The sequence below is a fragment of the Euleptes europaea genome, chromosome 6 (genome assembly GCF_029931775.1).
Source record: "Euleptes europaea isolate rEulEur1 chromosome 6, rEulEur1.hap1, whole genome shotgun sequence".
Classification (NCBI taxonomy): Eukaryota; Metazoa; Chordata; class Lepidosauria; order Squamata; family Sphaerodactylidae; genus Euleptes; species Euleptes europaea.
This window is the reverse complement of record NC_079317.1, coordinates 98,755,033-98,782,438: the sequence shown is the minus strand read 5'-3', so window position 1 is coordinate 98,782,438 and position 27,406 is coordinate 98,755,033. Positions and strand designations below refer to the sequence as shown.

The window sequence follows — 27,406 nt, the reverse complement described above, 5'->3', positions numbered from 1 at the left end:
CCAAAGGGTGAGCTCTGAGATGACTTCCAAGGAACATGAATGCATCGATACAGGTGATCTGGATTAGAACTAAGAGAGGTTTTGTGTTGTGCAGTGGCTGGGTCACACCAGTTGACAGTCTCTGTAAGAATCCACCTGAATGGCCAAAAAAATAAATTCCCTGGAATGCTCAAGGCTTTCTGCTCACTTCTTGTCGTCATCATTAGGAAAGAGTCTGTAAGCCAAAAAGTCCATGGATTCCTGAGCAAGCTTGGAGAGGTGGAGGACGCCTGTGATCACCAGAGCAATGAGCACCAGCGGCACCACCACATTCCACACTGTGGCAAGGACGTTGTAGCATCTGGCCTTGGAGCCGTAGCGATGGGCAGCTTCCAGATCACCAGACACCTTCTGATCCCGTGCCTGCAAAAGAGGGAGAAAAGTCATTGTGAGAGCCAAGTCGCACATGGCCAAGACATGTTCAGGTGTTCTGTGTCTCCCAGGTGTGCATGGGCATGATTCAAATTGGGACTGCAGTACACAGGGAAAGAGTTCTTAAGTCTTTCCACCAACTATTTTCCTGACCTAATGGCTACATGCAAGTTTCCCAAGCTAGGCAAAGAGCAGTTCCCTGGGGCTATTTCAGGCCAGGAAAATGGAGCAAGTAGGGACATTTAAACAACTTCTTCCTGCACAGTTGTCCTAATTCTAATCAAGCCCATGAGCACCTGGGAGGCACAGAACTCCAGAACACATCTCTGTAATGCATGACCCATCACTGAGTTAGTGATATGATAAGGGGTGATGGGCTAGGAAACCTCTTGTATGGAGTGGAACTCCACAATCATGATGGACAATGTCAGTATCAGAAACTGAACCCACCATATTCAAAGCAGGCTAGCTGCACCATAAGTAAAACCATGCCCCAATGCAGCCCTTCTATCCCTGCAACCCATGGGGCATTGCCCCGGTTGGTTTCTCTCTCTGACTGCAGTACAAACTCTTTGGTTTAGTAGGAACAAAAATAGAGGCATCTCTGGGAATACAGTAAAACCGCAGCATGTGTTGCCCAAGGGCCAGTCGTTTCATTTTACGTCTGCCTCTCCCTTTCATGGCCCTGCTTGCCTCACACCATTCCCACAGCACCCTCCTCGTTTCCTCCAGTCCCCCTTTATGGCCATTGCCCAGTCTGGTTGCTCATGTGCCTCTGCTTCCATGCTATATTCCATGCCAGCTTCACAACTATTTCAGAAACCACAAACGATAGAGCTCATTAATCTCTGGATTCATCACTGACTTGCCAGAAGATATTAAGAGGTCAGTAACAGCTTACATCTGATCACACTACCTTCCTCCTTTCAGTTCTACAGACTGTCAATCATCACCCCTAAAACGAATCCTCTCAATTTCATTGCATCCTAGCCTCATCTCCACAAGTCATCTCTGCCTCATTCCAAAGTTTCTAGTGTTCTTTACACATTATTTTGCTCCTGTGCCATTAAATCCAGCCCAGTACACCGAAATGTAGGTGGGAAGCCATTTCTCACAACTTATTTCCCTGCCAGAAAGAGCTTCACATACTACATTTCTGGGTGTTCAGCTGATGGTAAGCGAGCTGGGGTAATAAATCTGAAATCAGACAATACTTGGTTTTTTCCCCCCAGACAGCTGAAGGGGGATTGAAAGAGGGACCATCGATTACCCTGTGTGTGCCCCTCCTGGTTTTGCCGCTAGTCAAACAGGTTTTCTTGTTTCAAAAAATTGCAACAACTAGGTGTAGTCAAGGTACTGAATGACTGTACCACACTATTTCAGCTCTCTTGAGCAAAGGGGTGAAAGTAACTTAACTTTCTTACTGGTGTTCTCTCAAACCAGAAGACAGGAAGTACTACGTGGGCCACTTTCTTACTGCTACTCCTTATGGGCCCACTTTCATCTCTGCTTAACCACAATAGTCTGCCTCCAGCCTTGCAAAGATGGCAATTCTACTTTGCTGTCTCCATGTTCTGTCTGTGACTGCTAATAAATGCAATTATAATCCTAATTATCTAGCTGACACAGTAAATGAAATCACAGCCTTGCATTTCTTAGGATTCAGGCACCTCTGGCAGAGACTCGTGTGCTGAATGCATTGTTGGGAGCTCTTCTCCCATACCCAGCAACCAGAATATGCCCCCTTCTCCTGCAGAAAGCACACAAGCAGTTGTCAAGGCTGACCTCTAGGGGAGGGGCCGTGAGAGATGTCAGTTCTGCATCTTTTGGGGAAAGATGACTTTTCTATCCTTTCTGGAGGAAATCAGTGCACGGAAGTCCTTAACGTGTACAATGAGGACCTCACAACGACACACTGGGAAGTTCTTGATGGGCTCCCCCCAGCATTTCTGGAGGCAAAAACAAGCCATGTGGAACCCTGATTCAGATGGTGACTAGTGTGGGAGAGAAGGAATTAAACCCTCCCATCCTCACATGGTGTCTCATCAAAAATGACACACCAAGCTCTGTTGTTAGCCCAGGAAGGAGGGGATAGGAAAAGAAACAATGCCCACTTGTTTTCCTTTACAAGTTTAATAACAGCATAAAGCAGAGGGTCCCTTTTTATTGGTCAACCAGCATAAAGCAGAGGGTCAGCTTTATATTGGTTATTGGAGGTAGAGGGATTTTAACCCATTTTTCCCTGCTGTGGCCCCTAGCTGAGTCAAAGCCCCACTGTGCTGCTCTTTTCTCTTTAAAAATACTGGGAAGGTCCAAATATAATCTCTCAGCATCTCTTTTTGGAACACTAATGATATGCCTGCTTATTCAGTCTATCAGATATTCACCCAGGTGACCTGTGTCAGCTGAAAGCTGAATGAAAATGAATGAAGGACTTGAAGGGGTTCAGGAGTATTGGTGGAACCTTTGATGGAACATGTGTCAATTTCAGGGACCATTCTTCTATTCTGTATAAATGGTTTATGTTAAAACCAATGGTTTAAGCATCTCACTCTTTAAAAATCCTGAAAACCACTGCTATCCAGTAACTGAACCTCCTTTTCTGAAATAGCATAAAAGCAAGGATGGGTAGATTATTGTGAATAATTTAGGACCAATGTCAATAGCCCCATGGCGCAGAGTGGTAAACTGCAGTACTGCAGTCCAAGCTCTGCTCACGACCTGAGTTCGATCCCGATGGAAGTTGGTTTCAGGTAGCCGGCTCAAGGTTTACTCAGCCTTCCATCCTTCCGAAGACGGTAAAACGAGTACCCAGCTTGCTGGGGGTAAAGGGAAGATGACTGGGGAAGGCACTGGCAAACCACCCCATAAATTAAGTCTGCCTAGTAAACATCGGGATGTGACATCACCCCATGGGTCAGGAATGACCTGGTGCTTGCACAGGGGACTACCCTTACCCCTAATGTCAATAGCAATAGCAACCTCTCGTATATCAAACAGAACAAGTTCATGGCATCCCCTGGATTCCTTGACACTTGCATTTGTATTTCATAATTTCTTGTTTTTGCTTTTTTTAATGAATTGAGAGTACATTGCATTTTAGAGACAAATCCTTAAAATTCACTTTCAGGAATTATGGTTTGAAATGCATTAAGCAGTCACCTAGGAAAATTTAAATCCCTAAATTTAAACCCCTGGTTTAAATCCGGTTGGTTATTTTTAACAGAGGAACTATGAAAAGTACCCTGGAAAAATGTTGCAGGTAAATATGTGGCATTGACACCGGGCCCAGGACGTAGGACTTGGGCCAAAGGCAGTGAGAGCGATTCAGTCCCACCCAGCACCTTCCTACCTTGACAGAATAGGCGAGAGCTACAAAGCCGAGGCAGCAGAGGTTCATGTAGATGGTATTGAAGACAGACCAGATCATGTAGTCACGGGGAACCACTGGAGGCCTGACTGTGATGACTGTGGGAGAAGGTTCCTGCTTGTGAGATGCCATGGGCAGGTAGTCTTCACGAGGATAAGAAGTATCCATGATGGAGGAGATGCACCGTTTCCCGATACTGGAAGCTTCTGCACGAGCCAAGAAGGGACAACCCTTTATATAGTGCTTCGTTGAACCACAGCTTCATCTCCATCTATACATAGACTAGGGAAATTATAGCTCTCTTTCAACTGTGGTTTTCAGAAAAGACTTTGCCAGGGCTGGGAGAAATATTTGGTTTTCACGTCTGCCTTCACCCAGATGGACACCGAGTGCTTTTTATATCTATGCGATTAGTTTGGGCCTGCCCAGAGAGCTAGCCAGTAATTCAGGCACATGGCTTCAAAGGCAGCCAGGGCACATTAAAGTAGAGAAAGTAGCAAGATGCTAGTTGCCTAATTGTATCAAAAGCATTCTTCAGTAGTATACCATTTACAGCTAGCATATCTCATAGTTGCTTGAATTCAAAGGTAGCAGAATTGGCTGCTAGGCATTTCTCTTCCAGTTGTCTGCCCACTGCACACTCCTGGTATTCTTTGTCCGTTCATGAGCTGTTAAATCATCTGCCTGCTGAAGATAGACAGTAGGATGGAGGAGAGACTGCTTACTGCTATACTGACCCTAACATGCCACTGACCTTCAGGGGGCACGATTACTAGTGTAGAACTAGGGAAACAAAAGTCTGTAGTAGTTACTGGCTCTCACAGTGTGGGTTCTCAGATACTCTCACAGTGAAATTGTGGTTGTAAATCTGACAAGGAAGGATATGTACCTCACTAAAACATTGGAGAACAACAGTGAGAAATCACTGCATTCTTCAGCAGTCTATGGCATAGTAACTTAATCTGGGTTTGAGAATATGTAAAGGTTTTTGGAATGGAACAGAAGCGCCATCTTCTCTCTGCCCCCTAGGATCCTCTGTCTGGACTGCTTGGCCTATGATTCCCCTCACTTAAGTCTCAGGAGGTCCTGAAACTTGTTTTCTGAAGCTCCAACAAGTAGTTCAGTAAAGATTCTGCAATGTGTTTTGTTTCCAAATAAATCTGCCAATCCATTTTGTGGTAAGGGCTTCTGTCCCTCGCCTTCCTCACCCTTCTGTCCCTGACCCTTCTCTCTAAAGAGTCTGGATTATTAGACTTTCCAAAGTGCAACCCACAACGCTTCTTTTGCTTTTTGACTCTCCCACTGCAGTGCCTCTTGTTAAGCGTCTCTGGAATTGTTATGTTGTTCAGCCCATCTCTCATAAACTAATGGAGGAGATGGGAGAGGAAGAAGTGAGCCAAGGATCTACCTCTTGAACAGGCGGGAAAGAAGAAATGCAGTGGAAGAACACTGCTTAAACCTCCAGGTTGCCCCCTGACAACCCTACCAATCACACAACCATGTGAAAAGGGAAAGCTCTTGAGGTTGATGTTTCCTCTCTGCACCCAGAGAGGGAAAGCCTAGTTAAGGATCCTAGGTGTAGGGAACACATGTTGTCCACAAGATCCTTCTGCATAATTTCTAACATTTCTTGCTAGTAAATGACTGCACTGTCTGAAAAGCATTCAGAATAAATAAAAATACTTAGGGCTGCAGTCTTCACAGCCTAGCTCTAGACACAAGGTGATCAAAAGCCGAGGAGGTGATGAACCCTGTGGTTTTATATTAAAATGGGAAGGCTTTTTTTTTTAGCAGGTACAATATTTCTCCCTGACCTGGATAGCTCAAGGTAGCCCTGTGTCATCATATTTCAGAAGCTATGCCGGGTCAGCCCTAATTAGTCTTTGGGTGGGAGACCATCAAAGAATATCAGGAGGCAGGCAGTGGCAACCAATCTCTAAATGTCTCTTGCCTTGAAAACCATTGACATATGTCGTTTGCAACTTGACAGCAAATAAATAAATATCTCTCATTCTTTCCTGACAACTTCTGCTGGCTAAAAAAATTCTACTGTTATATATAAAACTTAAAATGGTTTCAGAGCACCTTTTGGAATCGCTTGATTTGATACATTGAAAAATGTAGTCAACTGAAACTTGGGGGATGGTCTGCTGTCATGTCTGTATCGGCATCTGTATATTCTTGGCTCACTGGCTTTCAAAGGCCCTTGCAATGGACCAGAATTGCCATCTTCTTTCTGCCCCCAAGCATCTTCTGACTGTCACTGGACTGCTTGGCCCATGATTCCCACTCCCCCCGACATTAAAAGATATTGGAAGTACTTTTTAGTCCTCCTCCAACAACCCTTGAGGGGAAAAGACAGCTCTTGTGCTATGTGAGAAACAGAAAAGATGTGGCTGACCATGCACTTGGTCTGGGTTTACTTCTGAGTAAACTTAGTAGTCAACATATTGTCGAAGGCTTTCACGGTCAGAGTTCATTGGTTCTTGTAGGTTATCCGGGTTGTGTAACCGTGGTCTTGGAATTTTCTTTCCTGACTTTTCGCCAGCAACTGTGGCAGGCATCTTCAGAGTAGTAACACTGAAGGACAGTGTCTCTCAGTGACAGTGTCACTGTCCTTCAGTGTTACTACTCTGAAGATGCCTGCCACAGTTGCTGGCGAAAAGTCAGGAAAGAAAATTCCAAGACCACGGTTACACAACCCGGATAACCTACAAGAACCAATTAGTAGTCAACATTGGTTAAACAACAGGAAGCAGAGTTGGAAATAATGGATGCTATGGTTCAGATGGCAAACCACCTCTGTTAGCCTCCTGCCATGAAAACCCCAAAAGGGGTCGCCATAAGTCAACTGCGACTTGACAGGCACTTTACACACACACACATAATTCAGAGATGCAAGGTGATTTGAAGTGCCTGGGGTGTCCCTGGGATCCTGACGGCCATTTCTTTTCCCAGGGAAGAGAGCCATAAAATTTACAAAAATGTCAAGAAGATGTATTTCTGCAGAGATATAACCATTTGCCTACATGCTAGAGAGGGCAAGATGGACAGCTGTTGTAAACATGATCTGCATAGTGAGATGTGCAGGGTGTGAGCCCATTCAGCTGGTTCATAAATGCTGTGAATTGGAGGAGAGCAGTGCAGTGGCCCAGGCTGTGTATGATACCACATTATTCAGAATGGTAAAAACCAAGGCAGATGGTGAAGACCTCATGAAGCATCTCTCAAAGTTGGGTGAGTTGGCAACAGCAAGGCAAATGAAGTTGAATGGAAGTAAATGTCAACTCAGTATGTGCCTTTCTTGCTGAGACTCAAGCTAAACTAAAAGCGATGCAGTGGAAATGCTATAATGCATACAACCCACAAAATTAGAGAACATTGCACTAAAAACACAGAATAATATAGTATAATACAGACAATAAACTAGAAATTACAAAATTGTAAACTGTGCAGTGAAACATTACATTACATAGAAACAATGCAATAAATAGTAAGTCACCTGGAGCAAGTTCTGGAAAGATGTCATAGATTTGTCTACATAAACAAACAAACAAACAAACAAACAACAGTTGCCAGAGCTGTGCTGTGCCTAGAGGAACATTGTCAATTGGGCCTTGTCCTATCATTGCACCATTCTGGTGAGCGGTAGAGAAAATGATTAAGTTTCTCCTGGACTGAACTTTTCACTTCTCAACTTTCCTCTTGTGTCATAGACAGACAGACATTAAGAAGCTTGTATAAGACAAGTTCCTTAAACCATTTCCTTTTTTTAAAGTTATGGCTCTATCATGTGGCTTTTAGAAGTAGTGCAGGAAGCCTTTGCAAAAGGGTATGTATAGCCTGAGGCCAAATTCACAAACTCTAGTGAAAGCACCTTTTAGCTTTCTTCCTCTAGCAACCCATGAAAATAGAAGAGAAGGCTTAAAATGTATTTGTACTGGGTTTCTAAATCAACTGATTGGTCACACAAGAAGGTTGTTTTCACAAGCGCATTTCAGACCTCCTGCGCTTTGCTAGTCTTACAAATTTCAATTATATCAATTAATCCATCAGCAAATTCGTCTGAGCCAGCATCACTACAAGGGAATATGTGACATTACCCCTAAAATTAATCCTTTCCATTTCATTGCACCCTAGCCTCTCATACATCAGCTCTGCTAAATCTTAAGGTTGCCAGCTTTCTTTACTGGTTTCGTTCCCATGCCTCTGAATTCAGACAACGGCCCCACGCCCAGCAAGGTGAAGGCAGACTGAAAGAGGGATCTCTACTTATGCTGTGTATAATCCTCCTTCTGTTGTCTCTGGTCAAACAGCAAAAAGTGTCTCTCCCAACATGATAGCTATATTCCTTTTCTTATATATATATTCATTTGTGAGACTAGCCTGTATTTTTTGTTTAAGAACATTTATGATTCTAATAATGTCAATTTTATAATATTGTAACGACCCTTCTCCACTCACAAACAGTGCCTACCACCCTCCTTTCTCTGTCAGGTTCCAGGTTACAAGTAGGTCAGGCACCACAAGTCACTACCCTTCTCGTCCCTTTTAAAATATACAAGCGGGGACCCACAAGAAACTTGTGGGAGCAACTATCCCATTCTCCCTCCTTTGCTTCCTTGCCTCTCCTACTTCTCGCAAACTCTCACTCATTCTCCCTCCAGCCACCCCTTTTCTTACTGTTTCCTCCAAGCCTATCACTTTGTCACTCTTTCTGCCCCCACATAGGGTTGCCAACCTCCAGGTACTTACAATAACAACAGCACAGAGGCTCACAGAAAAGAACTCTTTTACTGATGCACAATATCTGCATGCATGCTACCAAGGAATTTCTACAAAGACTTATCCCAAAAATAAATGCAAGCAAATAAATAATATACAAACAATAAACACTGCTTGGTTAGTCCCCACCGGGAGCTGTAATATAGTCCAAGGTAAGTGGAAACCGTATCGAGGAAGTCCAAATTCCTTTCAATTTCCTGTGTTCAAAATGTCGGGTTACATCACCCAGCAAAAATGTCCATAAAGAATGAAAATGAAGAATAGTAGAAAAATTCCAACGACAACAAGACGATACCTCTAGATTGGTAATCGTTTCGCATACAAATTGCTTCTTCAGTTGGTCTTCTTATTCTTTAGGGCAAAAAGCCCCTGAAAGAATATATACATACACTTAAAAATATCATACACCATCCTAAATTGAAAAATGGATAAATGAAAAGATTAATTCTTACCACAATGATATCAAGACCCAAAAAGGTTTTCTGACCCAAAGGTTCTCCTGTCCCTACGAGAGGTTGCGGCGTTACAATTCGCAAATGGGAGAGCTATGGAAATGTAGCCTGGTGGGAGTCAGCTGTGTTGAGTTACAAGGAACAGATTCCGTTTAAAGAAAACAAGCCAAGTCAAACTCGTTATTAAGACCAGCAGGAGCTAGGGTTTTAAAAAGAAAAATTAGTTTAATTTCTTGTCTGTGCAAGATTTTTGTCACATCCTGTTGGCGAAATGATCGCTGTTTATATTTCCAGAGAGCGAAAATTAGCATGTCCTTTCTGGAGTGTCCTTTTTGGAGATAATGTTCAGTGAGGGGGGCGTCCTTTATTTTTGCGCGTACTCGCGCCCTGTGTTCCCCAATCCTTAATTTTTATTGTCTAGATGTGGAGCCTATGTAAAGAAGAGAACATGGACACAAAATTGCGTACACAACATTGCGTGATAAACAATTGCTGAAATGTCTAATTTGAAACTTGAATTTGAACGTGGAAGAACTCACTTCCTTAATGGGTAAGCTGTATGTGCAAACAGAGCATGCGCCACATGGTCAGATTGAAGGTCAGATTGAGCAAGTTAAAACCTTTAGATATTGGGAGTAATGTACTCAGATAATGGCAAGAGTACAGCTCATACCCATTCGGTGACTACGTCAGCGCAGAGGAGTGCCAATGCTGTTTTAAGGTTCGCCAAGACAAGGGGTGGGGGATGTATCCCTGCGGCTATAAAGGTCTTTAATGCCAAATCCTTATCCCAACTCTGTTACGGTGCACAATTGGGATTTTATAATAATTTCACCACTTTGGAAAGAGTCCAATCTGTTTATTTTAGGGCTCTTTTTAATGCACCTAACTGTATACCGAATGCTGCACTTAGATTGGAGGCTGGCCTCCCCAAAGTAGAAACAAAGATATGCCGTATCGCTATCAATTACTGGCTGAAAGTGCATCTTAACCCAATTGGTGTATTAAAATATCTTCTGTCAGCTACACCGTATCCACAGTGGTCAGCTAGGATAATCCATAAACTTTCTTCAATTGGCATCGATCCTGTGCATTTAATGGATCTAGGGTTGGCCAGAGCAAAAGCTATAGTCCACCAACGCTTGAGTGATATGGAGTTCCAATCGGAGATGGCATAACTTTCTGGGGTGTATAGGGATTTATTATTGTGTGGTGGTAAAGCCATGGCCCCATATCTCTTTAACATTATATCACCTCAACTGAGATGGGTATTTTCCAGAGCACGATTCTCCTAGGTAGATTTCTAAATCAACCTAGAGAACTGAGAAAATGTTGATGTACAGCGGGAGAGGAAGAATCCCTGGCACACATTTTATTACACTGTGAATTTTACCTGGAATTTAGAAGAACTATAATCGACCCCTGGTTACAACAATCTGACCTTTTACATCAATCTATAACCAATGAGAGTTCAATCATTCAATTTCTGCTCGAGGATAAAAATCCCGCTATATCTTACGATGTAGCTAAATTTTGTTGGAAGGCCATTACTAAAAGAATGCTGAAAATAAAAAGGGTTATACTTTTTGTGATGCACCAGACGATGACTGATGGGTGAAGCATGGTATTACTCCCAATATCTAAAGGTTTTAACTTGCTCAATCTGGCCTTCATTGATTTGCCATGATGATTTCCTATATCGTGAATTAAAGTGCATTATCTTGGACTTCTCATAATTAATCTCTAATTGATCAAGCTGGCATCGTCATGTTAGTTTCTCCAGTGCACATTTTAACCCCTTCTTTGTTGTTGTTAATGATGATTTGTGATATATTTCCCTATTACTATTCCCTCTGACTCAGACTTCCATCCAACAATGAAAGAGCCAATGAATTTTACTTAGCAAGAAATTAAAATGTTAAGAGATTTCAAAGCAGCAATCAGCAGGAACTGAAGGACACAAAGTAAAAGTAAAAGGACACAAAGTAAAATCTCTCACACTTAATTTCTGAATCAAACCAATCTAGTTTCAGCACTATACACAATCAATTCTTACATCAGTCTTGGTAGGCAAGCAATGGCGACCAGATGTCAGAATTGTTGAGGAGAGATGGGCAGGAGTAGAGGATCTGACGCCAAAGCAAGGCTGGATTAAGTTCTAGAGATATAAATATGAATAGCTCTACGCAGGTCCAAGGTGTGCCAACTCCGCTCTCTGGGAGTAAAAGGATTAGGACAAAAGGAAGGGAGGTGAAGTTCCTGAGACTGATGAAACTGGGAACCCACTTTGAGGGTGAACGAGGGATCAGTACGTAGCACGACTTTATCTTTGTGAAAGATACATAAGTCTTTGCGAATAGAGAGGGCACCCAATTCTGAAACCCTCCTAGCAGAGGTTATGGCAACTAAAAATAAGGTCTTCATCCTTACTAATTCTAAGGAAACTTCTCTCATAGGTTCAAAGGGACTTTTGGTTAGAGCAGAAGGTACAGTGTTCAGTCTCCAGGAAGGGAAGCGGTGAGTCACCGGAGGGGTAGATTGAGCTACTCCTTTAATAAAAACCTTAACCTGAGGGTGCAATGACAGAGGAATCCCATCAATATCCGGACAGACTGAGGCAATAGCAGACACTTGCTTTCGTAAGGTTGCCACTCTAACGCCCTGCTGCGCACCGTTCTGTAAAAAGTCCAGTAACTAAGGTAGCTTAGGAGAGATAGGGTTGATCGTCTTCCGGTGACACCACCTGGAGAAGGCTTTCCAGGTGTATTGATATATCCTTGTAGTAGAAGGACGTCTGGTTTTAAGGATGGTCCCCACCACCTCCACGGAAAGACCAAGGGCTAAGAGCCTTGACCTATCAATAATGTGAACCGAGTGGGTTTGCGTGGAACAGGTGTATCATTTGAGCCAGGTAGAATAGGAAACTGTACTTTTGAGGAGGGCACAAAGACAAAGCAATGCTTGGTAGCAATAAGGGAAGCATTTAAGGTTACCTTTGGTATCCTCAATTTACCTTGTTAAATTTAATTTGGAACATTTGTCCATCAAATAAGGTGGACCTATGTACAAATGTAATTTCTGATGACACCTCGCCTGATTCCTAGATGTTGCCACCAACTTCCAAAGGAATCAAACAGCTAACTATGCCATACAAAACAGAGGATTACTTAAATAAGTATTCTGGTAAGGGGACCTTAATAGTCTAGGCCACACATTGTGGGAAATATTCCTTGGAACCTTTACATCTGGATTTAGGCTTAGATTCCTCAGGAGCTTCAGCTTCATCGGGTAGGTCTAAAGCACTGGTTCCCAACCAGGGGTCCGTGGACCTCCAGGGGTCCGCGAGAACTAAGTTAAGGTCCGCGAAAGAAAGTTATAAACCCATAATAAATTAATATTTTCAATTAAAAGTTCTCTATTATAAAAATATATATTCAAATATTATTCTAAGCTTAATGTTTAACTAACAGTTATGATTAAAGTTTATTTTCAAATTCTTGGAATTTTTATTTTGAACCTTGGGGTCCCTGCACCGAACAAAAAATGTCTTTCCATGGAGCCCTCTATCATATACCTGTTCAAACGTGGGGTTCTTGGGGGATCCCCCTTCCTCAGAAGGGTGGGTTACTTTACCCTCTGTAGGTATCCTGGGCTCCACATCCAAAGGCGCAGGAGAGGATCTGGCGGGGACCTTAGAGGTCGAAGCAGAACTCTGCTTAAGCTGGCGCTTGTGGCTGCCGCCTTTCCCCCCGCCGTTAGACTTGTTTTTCTTCAGCGATTTTCCAGCCGAAGTAGATGGCAGCGGCAACTTTCCGGTCTCCCTCTCCGATATCCGCCAGGGCGGCTAACGGCGGGAGCCGATTTTAAGGACAATTCTTGATCTGCGTCAATAGGAGCTCGATGTCCTCCGATGCAGCTTCTCCGGCATTAGCTGTTTCTCCCGCGGCTCAGCTGATGGTCAGCAGAGCTGGGAGCTTAAATTTAAAAAACCAACGTACCCAAACGAGAGGGAGGGTAGGGAGGGAAAACAATTGGATACAGCAAGGTAAGGGAAAGAATCTATTCTAACCTAATTTCACTAGACCTAGGCAGCAGCTATGGCTGCAACGCTCTCACCCCAGCGAAGGCAGAAGAAGAACTGGAAGGGGAGGTGTTCCTCGCCAGGAGTCAGGAAGTTGTTAGTTTAGTTCTGCCTACCCCTAGCAATGGGAAAGAAACACCCAAAGATCAAGATGCCCTTCCTTCAGAGCGGGAAACATCTATTGGGCTAGATCCCAATAGACATGCAGGCTTACATGGGCAGAAGCAGTCTTTCAGGTGAGTTGGTACCAGGCCTTCAAAGTTCCAGTGTGCTTCTGATGGTTTCATCCCCAGGTACAACTACAGAAAATTTCTGGTCCCGGCACACATTGCTTTCCCCCTCTACTCTTTCCTCTTGGATTTACCTTTTGAAGTAATGGTTTTTCAAGTACATAGGACACTTCTCTGAGAATCTGGACCTCTGCCTGGTACTTGAGTGGATAGATTGCCATAAGCCCCAGCTTCACTCTCTTGTGATGTGCATCTTTCAAGAAGGGAAAGGACAGAGGCTAATCCACACAAAACACTTGGAGAAGTAATTGGGAATAATTGACTCTTAATGCATATTCTGAAATTTATGAAGTTAGTGTAACTGCCTGGGTGTGCTAATCATTCCCTTCAATAAAACTCATTTCACCATGTGCTAGATCTCAGTACTTCTTCCAAACTTATGAAAGCAGTCTCGTGTTGTGTTGACCTGCCACTTTGCCCAGATGGGCAAGTTCCTTTAAACCAGGTACAGAACCTAAGCCAGCAGCTCTTCAAGAAGAAGAGGAGTTGGTTTTTATATGCCGACTTTCTCTGCCACTTAAGAGAGAATCAAACTGGCTTCAGACCAAAAGGAAGTAAGCTCAGGCTGCAGAGGTATGAAGTTGGGAGAAAACTGGGGAGTGGATTTATTCACAGAGACCCACATCTAAAGCACTCATGGGAACCATCTGAAAAACACAGAAATGCACACTGGACCCTATCACACAAAGATCTATATGCAAATAAAGTGATTGAGGGCAGAAACACATGCTGTGTGCAGTTCTGTGGATTCTTCTGGGATTTCTGTTTCAAATAATACAGTTGTCAATGCTACTGACTGAAGTGGAAGTCCTATGAGTGGTAAAAGCTTCTCAATCCTCTTCCCGCATATTTTCTTGTTGTTTGGTGAAAACCAGCCTTTCCCCATATAGGTTTCAGGCCTGAAATAAATTTTAATGGCTTAGCATCATCCAAAAATTATATTGTGAGAAAGCTGAATGGAATAGAGTAGGGAAATCATAAGGCATGAAAGAGCAAAAGCCTTACTACCATTTTAAAGTAGGGTTTAAGTACTGCCTGCCCTACTAGACTAAGGTGGCACTAACTGATGCTGCATTCAAAAGACATACCTGAGAAGAGCACCAGTTCTAACTTCAGACACCCAAAAATGTGTTCAGGAACCTTAAAGCTAACATTTAAGTTCCCATAATATCAGGTATCCAGAAATAAATTGTCTGCTATAGCCATGCTATCCCATTGTCACAATGTGAAGATATATTCATCTCTGTACTGGAGGACACAAACCTAAGGTCGTATCTGAGGTATGCCTGAAAACCACTTGGGAAAAATGTGTTGCAGGGTGTGTGTGTGTGTGTGTGTGTGTCTACGTGCACAAACGTAGCTCAGCGGCATGTGTCAATTCATCGGTGAGCAAGGGATATTCTGCACACGTTGAGACACATGCAGGGCAGCGACGCAAATGTAGGACTGATGAAGCTCACCATATTTTGCCAACTACTCTCACTTGTTGTTGATGCAACAAGGAGGAGAAAACAGGAATTAATGGGTTAAGTGGGAGAAAGTTCAGGAACAGAAGAGAATGAACACTTACAGCATTTGGGGCAGGAGCCAGACCCAGAACCTGCTTACAACTTCTGGTCTCCCATCCCTTGAGGGGCAGTTTGGAAGAATGCTGCTGCTGCATTTCCCCCTTGTATCTTTACGTGTGATTAGGCAAGAGGCTGGAATATTCATTCTTTACAAGAAGAGGGCTGGAAACACAGGGTGGCATATCCCTAAATAGTCAAGATCACACTGCAGTTACAGACATAACTCAAAGTTTTACACCAAGCCAAAAAGATATATTTATTTGCTCAAAACCCACCCCAGGCTTCACATTTCAGTACAAAAAAGCTCTGCGATATATCTTTAGTGATAAACTTGGCAGAATAACAAAGAGGAACAGCAGTGATTCCCATCAGCAACAAGAACTGGAAGGGCACAAAGCCAGATCCCAGGACAAAGGAATCTTCACTCTCATATAATATCGTTCTTTGGCATCAATATTCAGACAGATCAGCCCTATCCCTTCTGATCCTTGGTAGGCAAGCAATGGGCTAAGGACAGGTGCTCTTTAGGGACAAGCACAACCCTCTTGGTTTCGAGAAGCGCAAGCAATTCCAGCTGTATTGTGAAATGCCTCATTCTTTGCAAATGAAAGCGCAAGATAGGTACTATCAGAGTAGAAGGAAGGGCAGCCAACGACTACTGAAGATGTGGACGCTGGGGAAAATATCCTGATTAGGGGATTTATTTGCCATTCTTCTGGAAGTAGTCTTCATAAGTCATGCGGTTGTCCTTGTTCAGCTGGTACATATGTTGCAGAGCTAGTGTACCAGAGGCTACCAGGACTATGATGAGAATGAGGAACAGGATGCTCAGGACCAGTGCAGCAATATTCAGACTCTTGGCTGTAGTGCCATAGCTGGCCGCAGCTTCCGCATCTCCAACAACTTTACGATCCCTTGACTAAAGAGAATGGGAAGAAGAAATACTATTTTTAAAATGGTAAGAATTAACAGTCTTTCACCTAAAATTTAAATGGGCTTCCCCCGGCTGTTATATGATCATCTCTCAAGCTTAGCACCTCTTCATTAATTCTCGTTCTCCAAACTGTGGCCTTCTACTTTAATTCCAGAGGGGTATATGTAGCCTACAATAGCAAAATGAAATAGAAGTCCAGTGGCACCTTAAAGACTAACAGCACTTATTCCAGTATAAGCTTTTGTAAACTCAATTTCACAAAAGCTCATACTGGAATAAATGTTCATCTTTAAGGAGCACCTGGACATCTGTTTGGTTGTCCCCCTACTTTGGCCTCAGCTTCATCTCTTTTCAATCATTATAGGTCACCACCTTCATTCCAAAATCACCCACATTAGGATCATTGTGAACACTTACTGTCCCTTGTGTAGTTTCAGCTGTCAACTGTTGAATAGTAGGACTAAGAAAGAGAAACCTAGCTATATATCTCATTCCCACATGTGCCCCCTGCCTGCGGATAGCTAAATCCACAGACAGGGGCACACTCACACCCATCAGATGTTTCTGCAAACTTGGGGGACCCCCTAGGTCTGCAGAAAAATCTGAAAAGTAAAAAAGGGGGTTTAAATTGCCCCTCCCCAATAATCCCCTCTATTTTTCTCAGGTTGTGGCGGCGGCGGCAGCAGCAGCACAGCCCAGGACCCATGCTCCCACTGAGAAAGAGAGGCAGCCCCCAGCTGGGGCCTCAGCATTCCCACCCGGAGGAGAAGAAGAAGAGTTGGTTTTTATAAGCTGACTTTCTCTACCACTTAAGGAAGAGTCAAACCAGCTTACAATCACTTTCCCTTTCCCTCCCCACAACAGACACCCTGTGAGAGCTCTAAGAGAGCTGCGACTAGCCCAAGGTCACCCAGCTAGCTTCATGTGGAGGAGTGGGCAATCAAACCTGGTCCTCCAGATTAGAGTCCACCGCTCTTAACCACTACACCATGCTGGCTCTCTGGGTGAGAGCTGCAGAAGCAGGAACAGCGGGAACCAGCGAGTGGCTGACGGGGCGGGGGGGAAGAGAAGATAATGAGTGAGTGTATGAGACTGGAAGGACGTGAGAAAAATTACAGAGAGATAGACTGGAGGGACTGAGAATGAAAGAGGAGTTGAGGACAGTGTATGTGTGCGTGTCCATGTGCACGCATGGGGGAGGGAGAACCAAAAAGAGAGAGAGAGAAAGTGAGAAAAGAGGTAGGTGGAAAGGAAAGGAAGCAAAAGCCGAGTAAACAGGATGACTACTTTCGCAGTTTGCTTGCGGGTTCCCACTTGTCTCATGCAAATATCCTTTACCCCTACAATATCCTTAACACTTTCCAGCACAGGCTGTTGACCTTAGCTTCTCCGCTTTCAACTAGTCTGAATTTATTAGGTGATCTCATTGCATGCAGAAACCCATGCATCTCAAAGGCAGAGGAGAACATTGTTTATTGTATGCAGTATGGTTTAATCCATGGTTCTTCTAGCTTGTAATTCCTGCTTTATTGTTGTATTATGCTGGGTTTTACTACAATGTTCTCTACTTTTTTTGTGTTTTGTATATTCTGTTGTTCCACAGGCAGGGGGCCACCGCCGGCTTCAGTTTGAGCTATTCTCCAGCTTTTCTCCTGTTCTACCATAGCCTATCTCCATTAGTACCCTTGCTACAAGGAAATACTTGTATTTCAACAAACCCAAAACGACATTATACCAAGTGCAACATAGGATGGCAACTCAAGTGGCAATATTTAGCATTCAAAACACTACACATACATTATCTCCGTTATCATGACAACCTAGCAAGGAAGGTAAGTATTTTCCACCTACTGCAGATGGGGTACAGAGATCGCAAATATTTTCGTTAAAGTAAATAAAGGTCCGTTGACCATGGAGTATCTGTGTACTCTGATTTCCAGGGGTTTTGTTTTTAAACTGTGCCAATAATTCTATTTCATGCGATCTGTACTAAAACTCAAAGGCTTTTGTGAGAAGAAAGCAAGCCATTTAAGTTGGGTGTTGCGCTGCTCTATACTTACTGACCGAATGACTACAAGCACCCCAGCTCTAAGAAGAATCCCCTTGTCTATAAAAGCATGCCTTTACTATCGTTGGCATGTAACACCAGGTCACGGACGTGGCCAGAGTGGCATTTTTCCACCTTCGCCAGGGTAGGAATAAGAACAGAGTAGGAATCAATGGTCAGTTCTCACAATGGAGGGATGTGAGCTGTGGGGTTCCTCAGGGAACTGTGTTGGGACCGGTGCTTTTCAACCTGTTCATCAATGACCTGGAGTTGGGGGTGAACAGACAAGTTTGCAGATGACACCAAATTATTTAGGGTGGTTAAAACAAAATTGGACTGTGAAGAGCTCCAAAAAGATCTCTTCAAACTGGAGGAATGGACATTAAAATGGCAAATGAGATTCAATGTGAGCAACGGTAAAATATTGCATATTGGGGCAAAAAATCCCAACTTCACATATACACTGAAGGGATTTGTGATGGCAGCGACAGACCAAGAAAGAGATCGTGGGGTGGTAGTGGATAGCTCGATGAAGATGTCAACCCAGTGTGCGGCTGCTGTGAAAATGGCAAATTCCATGTTGGCCATAATTAGACAAGGAATAGAGAATAAAACTGCTGCTATCATACTGCCATTGTACAAATCTATGGTGATAGATTTGGAATACTGTGTACAGTTCTGGCCACCACACCTAAAAAAGGATACTGCAGAAAAAGGATATTGCAGAGCTTGAGAAAGGATATTGAAAAAAGATACAGAAAAGAGCAACCAAAAGGATCAGGGAGCTAGAGCAACTGCCCTATGAGAAGTGGTTAAAACCCTTAGGGCTGTTTAGCTTAGAAAGAAAGTGGTTAAGGGGAGACATTATAGAGGTCTATAGAATTATGCATGGTACAGAGAGAGGGGACAGGGAGAAGCTTTTCTCTCTCTCTCATAATACTAGAATGCAAAGTCATCTGCTGAAGCTGGAGGGTGAGAGATTCAAAACAGATAAAAGGAAGTATTTCTTCACACAACGCATAGTTAAATTGTGGAACTCCCTGCCCCAGGCTGCCAACTTGGAAGGCTTTAAGAGGGGTGTGGACATGTTCATGGAGGACAGGGCTATCCAAGGCTCCTAGTCAAAGTGAATACTAGTCATGATGCATACCTATTCTCTCCAGTATCAGAGCAGCATGCCTATTATATTAGGTGTTGTGGAACACAGGCAGAATGCTGCTCCGCTTGTCTTGTTTGTGGCTTTTCTTATGTTCTTATCTGTCTCGCCCTGATCTAGCCACGGTGATCCATGCAATAGTCACCTCCAGATTAGACTACTGTAACTCACTCTACGCAGGCCTACCCTGGAGGCTGCTCTGGAAACTTCTGCTGCTCCAGAATGCGGCAGTGATGGTCCTTACAGGGATCCCATGTAGGGCACACCGGTGCTCCGCCGGCTGCACTGGCTCCAAGCTGAGTTCAAGGAATTAACCTTTAAAGCCTAAACCACGGTACCTGAGGGACTGCCTCTCCTGATACACGCCCCCCAAAGAGTGCTACGCTCAGCTAGTAACAACCTACTGGTGGTCCCTGGCCCAAGGAGCATCCAGCTGTCCTCAACCAGGACTAAAGTATTGCATTTTTCAGCTCTGGCCCTGGCCTGGTGGAACTCCCTGTCAAGTGAAACCCGAGCCCTGTGGGACCTGGCTCAATTCTGCAGAGCCTGCAAGACGGAGATATTCCGCCAGGCACATGGTTGAGGCAGGGACGGTTACATCGCAGCTGGCCTCCCTAACCCTACGTTTATTTACTTTTTTCCCCCATTTCTTTAGCTGACTTTGGTTTTTGTTTTTCCTTACCTTCTTCTCTGTTCCTTCCTGTTGGCGATTCCCATCACTACATTGTATTTGTTTAGTTTTTAATTGATGGGGTGCCTAATGGATTTTAGATAAGGTTTATGAGGTTTTTAATTTTTTAGTATGTATTTTAAATTGATTCTTTATCCTGTTGATAGCCGCCCTGAGCCTGACTATATTCAGGAAAGGGCAGGGTACAAATCTAATAAAGTAAAATAAATTTAAAAAATGCAGGGCAGCAGATACTGCAACAGAAATCAGGCATAACCTGTTCAGTTGTGAAAGCATAAAAATCCTATTTGCCTTTTACATATTCCTTCAAAGAGAGTTCAAGGTTGTGGTCACAAAAGATCATAGCATGGTCGAGGGAAGCACTTCTATGATCAGAGGAACAGACAAATACTTGTAAATAAAAGCGTCTCTGTAGGCAGAGTATAAAGGTAAGTTAAAGGTCCCCTGTGCAAGCACGGGGTCATTCCTGACCCATGGGGTGACGTCACATCCCGACGTTTCCAAGGCAGACTTTGTTTACGGGGTGGTTTGCCAGTGCCTTCCCCAGTCATCTTCCCTTTACCCCCAGCAAGCTGGATACTCATGATATGCAGAGTACCTGGCTGTCTTCCAGGGCTGTGAGAGGAGCTAAAGACTGGGAAGCCAAGGCAGAAGTTGTGTTGCCTTCCCATGTGCATATGGGGTCTATTTCAACATAGCATCCCTCTTACCACTACCAAGAGTGAAAAGTATCATTTCAAAGGGGGAGAAGCTGGGGTTCAGTGGTACAACCTCTGCTGGGCATGCAAAAGGTCCTTGGTTCAATCCCCGGCATCTCCAGTTAAAGGATTTGGAAGTAGGTCATGTTAAATACCTCCATCTGAGACCCTGGAGAGCCACTGCCAGTGATCTTGATGGACCGGTGGTCTGATTCAGTTTAAGGCAGCTTCATCCCTGACTTCCATCACAAGTGTTTTGCGAGCCAGAATAACTAGACCAATGGTTTTGCCAGGCGTTAGAGTAGGAACAACAAAGCAAAGACCACACATCACTGGGAATACATAATGCGGTAACCCCCAAAGATAACAGGCATGCTCCTCTGATCCTGGAGAGAAAAAAATGGATACTAGTCATGAAGCAGACCTATTCTCTCCAGGATCATAGAGCATGCCTGTTATCTTTGGGGGTTACCGCATTATGTATTCCCAGCGATGTATTAGGAGTTTGAAACTGTTATAAAAAAGACTGTTTGCACTTTGTTTGGCCCCTTTAGCTTGCAAAGACGTCTTCCAACCATTTTTTCGCTGTGGCCTCCAAAAACCCTAAAGTGATTTTTTTTTATAACAGTATTCAAACTCTGAATACATCGCTGGGAACACATCATGCGGGGAACCCCCAAAGACAACAGACATGCTCCTCTGACCCTGGAGAGAATAGATCTGCATCATGACTAGTATCCATTTTAACCAGTAGCTATGAATAGCCCTCTCCTCCATGAACACGTCCACTCCCCTCCGAAAGCCTCCCAAGTCGGCAGCCATAAATGGCCTCCGAGTCCAAAGGGGCGCAGAGTGGCAAATACAAGACAAAACCTTCCGCTGCCATTGATTTCAGTTGATTGATTCAGTAACGTTTATGCTTAGAACTGCTGTCCTTACAGCATATTGACTCAAAAACAAATCCCTCAGTATTCAGTGAAACTTACTCCCAAGTAAGTGCGAACAGCATTTCAGCCTTAGTCCTCTTTTTTTAATAAACAGCATTGCTCGAATTAATTAGGCATCATCTCACTTAAGGCCTTACTAACTATTCACATAGCCTACCTTTGAGTAAAACAGAGTAGGTACCACCTAATGGAAGGTTTTGTCTTGGATTTGCCACTCTCTAGATGCACATTTTCCCCCTCCGAATTCTCAAAACTCTGCATTCATGGAAGGTTTTGTCTTGGATTTGCCACTCTCTAGATGCACATTTTCCCCCTCCGAATTCTCAAAACTCATGGAAGGTTTTGCATTGGATTTGCCAGTGGTTCCCAACCTTTTTTTGACCAGGGACCAATAGGACTTTTTTGTTCGGTGCAGGGACCCCAAGGTTCAAAATAAAAATTCCGAGAATTTGAAACTAGACTTTAATCATCACTGTTAGTTAAACATTAAGCTTAGAATAATATTTGAATATATATTTTTATAATAGAGAACTTTTAATTGAAAATGTTAATTTATTATGGGTTTATAACTTTGTTTCGCAGACCTTAATTTAGTTCTCACGGACCCCTGGGGGTCCACGGACCCCTGGTTGGGAACCAGTGCTCTAGATGCACATTTTCCCCCTCCGAATTCTCAAAACTCTGCATTCATGGAAGGTTTTGCATTGGATTTGCCACTCTCTAGATGCACATTTCCCCCATCTGAATTCTCAAAACTGCATTCATGGAAGGTTTTGCATTGGATTTGCCACTCTCTAGATGCACATTTCCCCCATCTGAATTCTCAAAACTGCATTCATGGAAGGTTTGGCATTGGATTTGCCACTCTCTAGATGCACATTTCCCCCATCTGAATTCTCAAAACTGCATTCATGGAAGGTTTTGCATTGGATTTGCCACTCTCTAGATGCACATTTCCCCCATCCGAATTCTCAAAACTCTGCATTCATGGAAGGTTTGGCATTGGATTTGCCACTCTCTAGATCACTGGTTCCCAACCGGGGGTCCATGGACCCCCAGGGGTCCGCGAGAACTAAATTAAGGTCCGCGAAACAAAGTTATAAACCCATAATAAATAAATATTTTCAATTAAAAGTTCTCTATTATAAAATATGTACATTCAAATATTATTCTAAGTTTAATGTTTAACTAACAGTGATGATCAAAGTTTATTTTCAAATTCTCTGAATTTTTATTTTGAACCTTGGGGTCCCTGCACCGAGCAAAAAAGTCCTAGTGGTGCCTGGTCAAAAAAAGGTTGGGAACCAGTGCTCTAGATGCACATTTCCCGCATCCGAATCCTCAAAACTCTGCATTCATGGAAGGTTTTGCATTGGATTTGCCCCTCTCTAGATGCACATTTTCCCCCTCTGAATTCTCAAAACTCTGCATTCATGGAAGGTTTGGCATTGGATTTGCCTCTCTCTAGATGCACATTTCCCCCGCCCGAATCCTCAAAACTCTGCATGGGGGCTGATTGTTAAGTTTGGAGAATGTGAATGGGGGGGGGGGGAGTGCATCGAAGGCGTCTCCTCTCCCTGCGCGCTTACCTTGAAGGAGAAGACGAGGGCCACGAAGCCCAGGCAGCAGACGTTCAGGAAGATGAAGTTGAACAAGGACCAGACCACGAAGTCCCGGGGCTGCCGGCTGGGGGAAGGGGCGGCGGCGGCGCCGCGGGGGTAGGGGTAGGGGTAGGGGGGCGCGGGTCCGCCCTGCTCCTTCATGTCGTAGGGCTGCAGGCTCAGCGGCTGCGGGGCGGGCTGCATGACCGCCACCGACGGGGAGAGGGAGAGAAGTGGGGCCGGGAGCAGGGGCGGCCAGGGGGAGGCGGAGGTGGGGCCGGCCGGGAGGGACGGAGGGAGGGAGGGTCAGGCGGGCGGTCTCTCCACGGGCGAAAACTGCACGGTGGCTGGAGCCTCCTTTCTTCCCTGTTCCAGCCAGGGTGCAGCCAGGATCGAACGCGCGGACGTTCTTCGAACGTTCCAGCCAGGATCGAACGCACGGACGTTCTTCGAACGTTCCAGCCAGGATCGAACGCGCGGAAAGAACGTTCGAAGAACGTCCGTGCGTTCGATCCTGGCTGCACCCTGGCTGGAACAGGGAAGAAAGGAGGCTCCAGCGACCCTGCGGGCCACTCTGTTAGGATCTGAAACTCCCTTACTTAATCTGCTACCATTCAGAGTGATGGATCTTGATTTTGGCTTGTTGAAAATAAAGGCTGGCCGCACGCAAAAACCCCACCGAGTCGTTTTCTTAATCAAACCAATTCTTTACTAACTAATCTCAAGGGCAGGGGACATGGATTAAACAGTAAACATCCTGCATATCCACGTTTCCTAGACTCCTCTAGCAGTTACTCTGCTTGCTCATGAGTGTGTGTGTGTGTTAAGTGCCGTCAAGTCGCTTCCGACTCATGGCGACCCTATGAATGAAAGTCCTCCAAAATGTCCTGTCTTTGACAGCTCATGAGTAGCCATTCTCATAGGGAGAATGTGCTCCTCCACGCTTGCAGGTGGGTAACTTACAAGTAACTGAGATACAGTTTCTCTTTCAAACAAAGGATGTACCAAAGCAGTAAAATGTAGATTACTTGGCTTATGTGACCGTATGACATGAATGCAATGGCGATCTGCTCTTCCTGACCATTTGGCTAATTAACCCTTGACTGTCTGACATGTAACGAATCTCGCTATCTAAGACCCAACACACTCTCCCCACGGCGAGGGGGCGCGTTCATCGCGGAGGGTTTTGGGGGCGGGAAACGCAGGCGCTTTCTGGATGCACGTCCCCCCCCCCCCGCCACCTTCTCGAAACTCAACTTGGTTTAAAACTGTTTTTTTTTTTTTTTTGGCCAACACATCGATGATGCTTGATGACTTTTAAAAGCTTGGTGTGGCTAAATCTTCACGTGCAAAACAATGGTTGGTTTTTGGGCTCTGTGAATTGCAGAAAAGAGTCGGTGGGCCCGACCCTTTTGCCAGTCTTAAAAGACTTTCTGGGAGGGGGTGGTTACCAAAGAACAACCACATGGAGCTTGAAGATGTTTGGTTGGTTTAAAGCAACATGCGATCAATATCATGGGATTCTCTGGCATGAACTAATTTCAGGACTTGGGTTGCCAGGTCCCCCCTGCCGTTGACACACGGGAGGGTTGGCCTTGGATCCGCCGGGGTCCAGAGGCGCATTTTTTTTCCCATCCGAATGGCCAGAACTCTGCATGGTTCTGGGAAAAGAAAATGCGGCAGATCCAAGCCAAAAACCCCCTGTGCGCTTTCGTCCTTTTGCAAGTAGTTCGGTCCAAGTTGAGTGAAAACCAAACGCCAGAGAACAAAGGGGGGAAAAAGTAGGGGATGAAGTGCGCGCAGGAGCCGCTTCTTCAAAAGGGCTTTTGGTGCTCGCCTTTCTCTGAAGTAGGGAATTGTACCAATTCGTACAAACCTATGGTGAGGCCACACTTGGAATACTGTGTACAGTTCTGGTCACCGCACCTAAAAAAGGATATTGCAGAGCTTGAGAAGGTGCAGGAAAGAGCAACCAAAATGATTAGGGGACCAGAGCAACTGTCCTATGGGGAGCGGTTAGGACGCTTAGGGCTGTTTAGCTTGGAAAGAAGGCGGCTGAGGGGAGACATGATATAGGTCTATAAAATTATGCATGGTTTAGAGAGAGTGGACAGGGAGAGGTTTTTTTCCCTCTCCCATAATACCAGAACATGGGGTCATCTTCTAAAGCTGGACAGCGAGAGATTCAAAACAGATAAAAGGAAATATTTTTTCACACAACGCATAGTTAAATTGTGGAACTCCCTGCCCCAGGATGTGGTGATGGCTGCCAGCTTGGAGGGCTTTAAGAGGGGAGTGGATATATTCATGGAGGAGAGGGGTATTCATGGCTACTAGTTAAAATGGATACTAGTCATGATGCATACCTATTATCTCTAGTATCAGAGAAGCATGCCTGTTATCTTAGGTGCAGTGGAACACAGGCAGGATGGTGCTGCTGCAGTCGTCTTGTTTGGGGGCTTCCTGGAGGCACCTGGTTGGCCACTGTGTGAACAGACTGCTGGACTTGATGGGCCTTGGTCTCATGCAGCAGGGCCTTTCTTATGTTCTTATGTTCTTAAGCCTGTGTGTGTAAAGTGCCATCAAGCCGCAGCCGACTTATGGCAACCCCTTTTGGGGTTTTCATGGCAAGAGACTTACAGAGGTGGTTTGCCAGTGCCTTCCTCTGTATAGCAACCCTGGACTTCCTTGGTGGTCACCCATCCAAATACTAACCAGGGCTGACCCTGCTTAACTTCTGAGATCTGACTAGATCAGGCTAGCTTGGGCCATCCAGGTCAGGACTGAAGTAGCCTCTGTGTGTGTGTGTGTGTGTGTGTGTGTGTGTAACACGCGGCTCAAAAACACAGTGGAAAGACATCTCCCAAGGATGTTTCAAAGACTCAAGTGCTGGCTGTCAGGATTTTCCTCAAGAGTGGATGCTACTCTTGTCAGATCCTAGATTATGGTTGGAGGGCATTATCTAGCGAGCTAAGCAAGTCTGGATCAATGCTTGGATAGGAGGCCTCTTTACTTTGCTGCCGCGAGGTCCATAATGGAATATGTGCGGTTAAAATGCTGCAGATAAATACATCTGCTATTGGAACAAATGCAGAGAGGCTGCAAACACTCTGAAGGGCATTTCAAACTCGCAGCATAATGTTTCAGCAACACTCGGTAGTCTAGCTAGGGCAAATCGATGTTGCCAGACAAAAGAAGCAGTATGGAAGGTGTTTCTCAGAAAGATACCTGGCCCTGTCTTGGTTCAGGACGGAACTGCTTGTCACTAGGTAAAAAGAATTCCAAGCTCTGTGCTTACTTCAAGAATTTAATGCTGCCAGATTATCAATGTGGAATCTTTATTCCAATTTTTCAGGCTTTCTCCTGAACTATTTTAGGGGGACAGAGGGAAAACTCATTTTGTAAACACTGTTTCTTTTCCAGAAGCACTATTAAGCCTCCTCGTCTCAAGATGTTGCCTCTAGCAGTAATTTGAGACTCATCTACATGGCCTTACATATAACCTAATTCACAAGTATGTGGGGGTTCTCCTTCTCACTTATTTTGCAAAATCTAGGATCCAACTGGTTTCCACAATGGTCTGAAGGATTGCAGGAGTTTAAACAAGAACTCTGCTTGTTTATTAAAGTATTTATATCTCACCTTTCCCGTAGCTCAAGGCTGCTTTAAAAATTCAAAATTAAATATATATAAATATAATGCTCGCTTACCTAGGGGCAGAATTGGTTTAGAAAGATCCCCACGCCAGCCTCTTGCAAAGCTCTATTTAGTCTCCAGCTAATTTTCCCAAATAAAAGGAGACCCCCTCTGTGCTTGGCATAACAGATTAGCTGTTTTAAAACTGGCAAAATTGGCTAGCCCCTGACACTATTCAGGCTGCCTCCTTCTGAGCCATCTGCAGTTTCTGGATTGTCTTCAAGGGCAGTGCAACATAGAACGTATTACAGCAATCCAGCCTCCAGGTTACAAAAGCATGGATCAGCATTACCGGATCACCTGAGTCTTCATACCAAATGAAGCTGACAGAAGGCATTCTTGGCCACCACACCAGCTTGCTTTTGAGACACCAAGGTTAGGTCCATGAGCAACCCCAGTCCCTTAACCTGTTCTGCTAATGCCTACTTTCCTTCATCTACCACACGTGGATCCAGTCCATTCAAAGCACGAGCCTTCCTGTACAGCTATTGCCTTGGTTCAGCTTTTACTTGTTCTATCTTAACCACTGGACCACACCCTTTAGAGCTGAGGCAGCTGCATCTGGATGCTTAGATAATGAGATATCCTAGTCTGGGTGTGAAGCAGTTGCTGAATATTTGGCAAATATCTTAACTAAAGGTCTTCGTACCGATAAGTAATAGCCCATTTTATTGCCTAT

At 44.4% G+C, this 27,406-nt stretch overlaps 2 protein-coding genes across 2 annotated transcripts; both read right to left on the bottom strand.

The window, feature by feature from the left end:
• Positions 1 to 9: 9 nt before the first annotated feature.
• Positions 10 to 3,949, bottom strand: LOC130479410 (interferon-induced transmembrane protein 5-like). The gene is made up of 2 exons (XM_056851810.1): positions 3,764 to 3,949; positions 10 to 402 (listed from the first exon to the last, which is right to left on the bottom strand). Exons 1-2 carry the CDS (start codon positions 3,947 to 3,949, stop codon positions 184 to 186), a joined length of 405 nt encoding a protein of 134 aa, XP_056707788.1. The 3' UTR covers positions 10 to 183.
• An 11,708-nt stretch (positions 3,950 to 15,657) lies between these two features.
• On the bottom strand, positions 15,658 to 23,235 carry LOC130479583 (dispanin subfamily A member 2b-like). The gene is made up of 2 exons (XM_056851979.1): positions 23,020 to 23,235; positions 15,658 to 15,876 (listed from the first exon to the last, which is right to left on the bottom strand). Exons 1-2 carry the CDS (start codon positions 23,233 to 23,235, stop codon positions 15,658 to 15,660), a joined length of 435 nt encoding a protein of 144 aa, XP_056707957.1.
• Between the last annotated feature and the right edge of the window lie 4,171 nt (positions 23,236 to 27,406).